Raw genomic sequence first — 7,208 nt, 5'->3', positions numbered from 1 at the left:
CACTAGATGCCCTCAACCAGAGACCTTAGATGCATAGGCTCTGATACCATGTAGAATTTGAGTGAAAATATTTCTCATTGATGTAGATTATTAAAATACAACCAGGTGGTACTTATACACTAATAATAATAATGACTAATAATTAGTAATGAAGACTAATAAAGCATAAGAATATTTATAACAATAATAATATTTACAATAAGTATCTAATATTTTCACAGCATCATTGTGCCCAAAAAAAAAATTATTAGTATCAGTAAGACTATTTAATCAGACAAGTATGACTATTTAATCAACAAGACTATTTAATTAGAGAGAGATAGACACTATGATAGGTTCCATCTTACTGGTGAGGCCTACCATATCATTATGTCCATCGCTCTCTCATCATTAAGAGTTGAAAAAGATTCATATCTCAAAAGCCCTCAGAAGGGCTATGTATAATTTGATAACTATATGCCTGTTCAGTTTGGTGCCCGTGCTCTTTATTAAGTTGTGACCAAAGTATATTTTCTTTTGTTAGTTGCCAGTAAATTACATCTCCCAGCCTCGATATTATTTCAGGGTCGGTAAGCAGAGACTGCGGGAAGCTAGTATTCAAGCTATGGATTACCTGATTTTATTGCTTGCTGGAGCTTGCTTAGGTTTGCTTACAAAAACAAGTGAACAAGCGTTTGGTGTAGCTGGGTACACATACACTGTCATTGCCGTCTGTAAGTTTATCTAGTTTTATATTCTTGGTCTGGGAATTAGACCCTTATGCTATTTTCTTTTAGTATATATTAGTTGAATTTATTCTGCATATTAACATGTTATCATTCATGCAACAAGTGTTATTATATGTGGAAAAAATATACCACCAACCTAAGATATTCATTATATATACCCTTTAGTAGTAATATTTCAGTGTACGGTCGGATACAAAATTTCTCATTTATGATTAAATTTTTCACGACAAACGTATTACTGAGCAATGTTTGAGATTAAATTCCTTGGTTATGATTAATATTCTAAATGATCTTTTTTCAATAATACTCAATTTGAAATAGCTTTGAAATAGCTTTGAAAAAAAAAATTATTTGGCATGAATAAGATGACAAGAAAATATAAACATAAAAATACTAAAAAGTTAATCAAACAAAGAAACATTTAAAATGTTTCTATTATGTACGCTTGATTTTTTCTGTTATACCCTTGAATTTAAAACATTGAAATTAAATTTATACATCATAAACTACTCAGAAAGAAAAAAAAAACAATAGACAATCCGGTTGTTTTTTTTATTGAAACTTATGTTTATCCTTTTTTAAAAACAGTAGATAGCAGTAATATCTAATATAAATTATAAATTATATAAATCATAAAATTGATCTTCAATCTGATGAATATACTACTGGATTGCACAAGTAACTTGGGTGTCTATAGCCACATCAATTGGCTTACTAAAAAGAAAATATGACCCGTAATCATATTCTTTTTATTCGGCCAAAACACCTTTGACCGTAATTGAAGTTCGTTGGAATCAGTAAATCAATATATATATTACTATATTGCATTATCCCAAAAAAAAAAAATTACTATTGCTCTAAACTAATTAATCTACTCTACTTACGTTGTACGTTCATGTCATTAGTGGTTTATTCTCATTTGTTATTGTTAATTTCAGCTCTTCTATGCAAAATAGCAGCCTTGAGATCATTTTCTCTGGATAAAATACACTACTGGAGGGAGAGAGATTCCGGCATGAGCAGCTTGGCCTATTTTCTCTCCAAGGACACAACTGATCAATTTAATACAGTGATCAAGCCTCTGGTTTACCTCTCCATGTTCTATTTTCTCACCAACCCAAGATCGTCTTTTGCAGATAACTACATCGTGCTTCTCTGTCTTGTATACTGTGTGACTGGCATAGCTTATGCATTGGCCATGTTCTTTGAACCTGGTACTGCCCAGCTTGTAAGTATCAGAAGCTGTCCACAGTTGAAAATTTCTTAAATACATTTGGTCGACAAAAAACTTAAGAGACCAAATCAATCATAGCAAATATACCAGAAATCACTCCCATGAAGAACATAATGATACACTTTGCTCAAGATATATATATATATATATATATAATGACATACTTTCATATCGATCAAAGATTGCTTTTGCTTATCAAATAATTTTGGAAACCAGGTCTGCATAATAACAAATTCTTGACACAGATTATCAATTCCCCGGCTATTTGACTTATCATTTTACTTTCATCTCCCCTTTAACATGTAAGATGCAACTCTTTCTTGCAGTGGTCAGTACTTCTTCCAGTTGTTTTGACGCTTATTGCCACAAAACAAAAAGATAGTGAATTTCTGAAGCGTATCGCTAATGTCTGCTATTCCAAGTGGGCTTTGCAAGCATTTGTTATTGCAAATGCTGAGAGGTATTTTTCTTTTAGAGATGATTCATAAAATTACTCGTCTCTTGTGAGATGCTTGGAGAAATTAAAGACCTGCATAATGCAAAATATTAATAATTGAAATGAGAAAACAAGGAATTATATATAAATTTTGTCTTACATATATATATATATATATATAAAGTAATGTAAAGTATTAGTAGTTAGCGTTAAACTTCATCAATTTCAGATCCAAATCCACTCACACATTTGGCTATTGAAAAATAAACCGGTCATATTAGAACCTTAGGTGAAAACTGTTGAGTTAAGCCATCGTTTTTTCAATAATCAAATAATAAACTTTTCAAGAGATTGCATGATTCGCATCTAAGTCAACTTTTTTTAACAGATAGTGTAGATATTGCTTATTATGTTTACATGCTTCAGGTATCATGGAGTATGGCTGATAACTCGATGCGGATCACTCAAGGAAAGTGGCTATAATCTCCATGATTGGAACTTGTGCGTAGTAATCCTCATCTGTATAGGCATAATTAGTCGAGTTTTGGCATATTTCTGCATGGTCACTTTCCAAAAGAAGTCCCAGTAACACCACACTTCAAGGATCATGCAACAAGGTACCATAATTTTGCCTTTCACAATTAGTTTAGGATTCTTAATTATTTGGACAGTACTTTATCATCTAAGAATGACCCCTTTGTGGGGGTTCATATTGTAAATTTGTAATCACTCTTGTGATCCTATTTATAATGGGAAGAGAGAATAAGTTTTAATCTTATTTATAAGTCATATTATTATGTTTTTATCATAATTTTTTTTACCTTCTATTAAATATTTATGAGGAAAAATATGTATATTTAATAGAAATAAAGATAAAAATTTATTAAATCTTAAAATAGAATTAATAAATTTTAAAGTACTTAATTATGATTTATAAATAAAATTGGAACTACTTAAAGAATATCTATCTATAATCAGTGACTCGCCAATTGTAATATTAAATTGACTAGTATTTGCTCTCTCATCATTCTCGCTTTGTCTTTATAATTTATGGTGGAAGAACTATCCAAGAGTGCCTATTATTAAAAACTTCCAAACAAATGTCATTTGTTAAAATTATCTTTAAAGTAAAAATGTTCAAAAAAACAAATTACATTATAATAACTCGATTATAACCAAAATTAATTTCCAAACTTTCACTTCAAACACACATTAAAAAGTCACTCTTTTTAGCCTTTCTTGTATAAATATAGTAACAAAGACACTCGAATATATTTTGGTCTATTCTTTACACACACCGTGCTCGCTCTTTTTCAATGAATTCGCACTTGAAAATAACATAATTGCTAACCATAATTGTTACAACTTACACGCCATTATATTCTGTTTTTTTTTTTTTGTTTGGCCAAATATATTCTTTCATTTCTGCAAGCCTTCGTAGTTCCTTCTCTGAAAATGATGATTTTCTTTCATTATATACAACGTATAATATTCGTCACTCTTTGAATGCTGACAGTTTCAAGAAAAACAAAATGTAATTTTTTTTTTAAGAAATTAAAAAAATTAAAAAAAAAGGAAAAGAAAAACTCCAACACGAAAAATCTCGTCGCGAAAATCAGAGGAGTCACCGAGGTGCTAATGAGACAGTCAGGTCAATAGCCGTTCCCATACTCTCGGCCCACCTCTTCGAATCCAAGTACAGTTTCGATATCAATACTGCAACCCGACCCATATCCGGCCTCTCACTCGGATCTTCTTCCACGCAATCTAACCCGACCCGAATCATCTCTGCTGCTGCTTCCACCAGAAACGAATCCTTCAGCCGCTTGTCCACCCATTTCCTCGCGCCACCTTCTTCCGCCATAGCTAACCTCGCCGTCTCCACCACACTCATCCTTCTATACCCACCGTCGTCATCGAATTCGTACTTCAACGCCTCTTGCCCACTGAGGAGCTCCAAAACCACGACCCCAAAAGCGTACACATCCGATTTCTGCGTCGCGATCCCCGTTGCCAGATATTCCGGCGCCATATACCCTCTCGTCCCTTCCAGTCTCACCGTCCGGCTACCGGATCTCTGCAGCTCCTTCAATTTCGAGGAATTGGAACTGGAAGGTGTTTCGGCGGCGACAATTTCACCGCACAATTCCGAGGTTCCGAAATGACAAATCCTCGCGTTTAGAGTATCCTCCGTGATGACGATGCTCGAACTTTTGATATGGTTGTGCACGAAATTCGAATTGAGTCCGGAGAAATGGTGGATGTAATCTAGCCCGTGGGCAAGATCAGTGGCGATTTGCATCCGAGAAAGCCACGTAGAGAGATCAGTGAAGCTGGGATTCAAACGATTTCGAAGACAATCAGCGAGATTCACACCCTGAACATAGTCATACACAAGATAAATGGAATTACCGGAGACCGATGCCCCGAGAAGTTTGATCAAGCTACTATGGTGGCTCCGGCAAATGACAGCAAGCCGATCTCGGAGCTCCGGCATGTCCATGGGACGGCGAAACTTGCGCTGGAAAACCAGAACATCCTTGTTGCGAATGGAGCATCTCCAGGACGAAGAAGAAGATGAAGAGGAGTGTTTTTGGGAAAGGAAATTCCCAGTGGCGGAGGAAATCTCGGAGAACTCGTAGATATGGGGGTTATCAGGCAAAGAGTCCTTAAGGCTAGAGAGAGAGGAAGCGGTGGAAACGGAGGAGCCTTTAGACCAGTCCTTGTAGTAGTAGCTAGTGGATTCTGTGGTGAGCTGAAAGGAAGAAGAATTGGGACGGAGATTATTGGCGGTGGTATGAGGCGAAGAAGAAGATGACTGGAAGGTGCGAGATCGACGGGGCATGGGTTCGGTCACGTTTGTGCTGCTTTTGGACTTGCACATCGAGAGGTTGAGGTAGAGGAAGAGGCGGAGGCTAACGTGTGCCGGAGGGCAAGACGGGTCATCAGAGAAAAGGAAGTGGTCTGGTCTCTGTAAGAAGGAGTTGGAGAAGGAGGCTGCGTCTGAGAGTGGCGTGGCGTAATCTTCCAATGGGCGTCCATTCGTCCTTGCTTACGTGTTGCCGACGCGAAGACCATGGAAGGGAAGTGGCGCCCACTTCAGAGGTATGTTTTTTATTAAAAAAATTTCAAACCTCACATTAAAAAATTTAATTATTATAAAATTTATTGGCAATACAATTTAATTTAATTATTAATAAATTTTATAATAATTAATTTTTTTATATAAGGTTTGATTATAATTTTTTTTATTTCAAATTTGATGGCACATTGTTTCTAGGTTGTACTAGTACATTTTTTAATATGAAAAAAAATAATTATTTTATTTATAATGGAAATTATAAATTTTAAAAAGTATTTGTTACGTTTTGTTTAAATTTTTTTCATAAATTTAATATTTATTTTTACTAAAAAAATTATTTTATTAATTATAAAAAAATTAGTCCAATTTCTTTTTATTTTTAGATATAATTATTATACTTAACTTATTTTTTTTAAGCTACGTGTGTTGATTAATTTCTCTTATATTTAAAAATAGAGGGAGTACTCTATAGGTTGAGTTGGAAGAAGTGTCAGTGCAAGAAGCAATTATGTGGCTGCAAAGGTTTAGGTGTAACTGGTATTCCCAAGGGGACAAGAATACCAAGTATTTTCATATTATGGCTAATAATTGCAAGAAAAGGAAGCAGATTGAAGCTCTTAAAGGGGAAGATAATAAATGGATTTATGATAAAGAATGTTTGAAAGGAATGGGTACAGACTATTTTACAAGCCTCTATTTAAAGACATCGCCTTCTCCTAATCACATTGTTTTTAGAAGGAGATTTCCTACAATCTTGCAAGCGGAATTACATTTGTTGGGAAAGGATATTACTCTACAAGAGGTCAAACAGAATTTGTTTTCTATCGGTCTCTCAAAGCCCCGGGCCCTAATGGCTTAAATCCTTTATTTTTCCAAAATCAATGGGAATTAGTGGGGAATACAATTTTTCAGCTGGTGTAGTAGATTTTTGAAAATTTTGATTTGGTAGGAAGAATTAATGATACAAATATTGTTTTAATTTCGAAGATTGAGAATCTGGAATCAATGAAAGACTTTCGTCCTATTAATCTTGGCAATGTCATTTATAAAGTGACTAAAGTCCTTACCTCACGGTTAAAAACTGTCATGCCTAAGGTTGTGGCCCTTAATCAGTGTAGTTTGTCCCTGGAAGGCAAAGTACAAACAATATTATTGTTGCTTAGGAAATTATTCATTCTTTTCGAAAATGTTCAGGAAAGAAAGGCTTTATGGCCTTGAAGATTGACTTGAGAAAGCTTATGATTGAAATAGATGGGGATTTATCATCCAATGTCTTGAGGAACTGAATATACCTAAAGCATTTGTGAATTTGGTGGCTAAGTGTCTCTCTACTGCCTCTATGCAAGTGTTATGGAATGGTAAAAAGGGGGAGAAATTTACCCCATCTAGAGGGCTAAGGTAAGGAGATCCAATATCTCCTTATTTGTTTGTGTTGATTATGGAGAAGTTAGGACACTTAATTCAAGGTGAAGTGGAGAATGGCAACTAGTTACCTTTCGCTTTAAAAGGAATGGGATTGTTATATCTCATCTATTCTTTGCGGATGATCTTTTACTTTTTATTGAAGCTAGCTTGGATCAAGCTGGGATGATTAAAGCTTGCCTTGATGATTTTTGCAGTATATCAGAGGAAAAAGTCAATAGCAATAAATCTAGGATCTTTTTCTTTGAGAATGTAGGAAGAAGTAAAGCTACAAAGATAAGTAATTTCTTGAGATTTACATCTACG

The 7,208-nt window shown here is 34.6% G+C and overlaps 2 protein-coding genes across 2 annotated transcripts; one reads left to right on the top strand and one right to left on the bottom strand.

The window, feature by feature from the left end:
• The first annotated feature begins 209 nt into the window (after positions 1 to 209).
• Positions 210 to 3,187, top strand: LOC129300326 (ABC transporter G family member 28-like). The gene is made up of 4 exons (XM_054938892.1): positions 210 to 713; positions 1,667 to 1,956; positions 2,289 to 2,422; positions 2,825 to 3,187. Exons 1-4 carry the CDS (start codon positions 605 to 607, stop codon positions 2,985 to 2,987), a joined length of 696 nt encoding a protein of 231 aa, XP_054794867.1. The 5' UTR covers positions 210 to 604; the 3' UTR covers positions 2,988 to 3,187.
• Positions 3,188 to 3,698: 511 nt separating this feature from the next.
• On the bottom strand, positions 3,699 to 5,426 carry LOC129300330 (receptor-like serine/threonine-protein kinase At2g45590). The gene has a single exon (XM_054938896.1). It carries the CDS (start codon positions 5,280 to 5,282, stop codon positions 4,023 to 4,025), a length of 1,260 nt encoding a protein of 419 aa, XP_054794871.1. The 5' UTR covers positions 5,283 to 5,426; the 3' UTR covers positions 3,699 to 4,022.
• Between the last annotated feature and the right edge of the window lie 1,782 nt (positions 5,427 to 7,208).

Source organism: Prosopis cineraria, unplaced genomic scaffold, assembly GCF_029017545.1.
Source record: "Prosopis cineraria cultivar Desert tree isolate PC_DT_omini unplaced genomic scaffold, ASM2901754v1 PC1537, whole genome shotgun sequence".
NCBI lineage: Eukaryota > Viridiplantae > Streptophyta > Magnoliopsida > Fabales > Fabaceae > Prosopis > Prosopis cineraria.
The sequence above is the reverse complement of the archived record's forward strand: the minus strand, read 5'-3'. Positions and strand labels throughout refer to the sequence as shown.

Bases quoted from the DNA above. Each gene is read 5' to 3' on its own strand.
- LOC129300326 (XM_054938892.1), top strand. From the start codon at position 605: ATGGATTACCTGATTTTATTGCTTGCTGGAGCTTGCTTAGGTTTGCTT. The intron at 714-1,666 runs GTAAGTTTATCT...TGTTAATTTCAG, and splicing joins ATACACTGTCATTGCCGTCT to CTCTTCTATGCAAAATAGCA. The intron at 2,423-2,824 runs GTATTTTTCTTT...TACATGCTTCAG, and splicing joins GTTATTGCAAATGCTGAGAG to GTATCATGGAGTATGGCTGA.
- LOC129300330 (XM_054938896.1), bottom strand. From the start codon at position 5,282: ATGTGCAAGTCCAAAAGCAGCACAAACGTGACCGAACCCATGCCCCGT.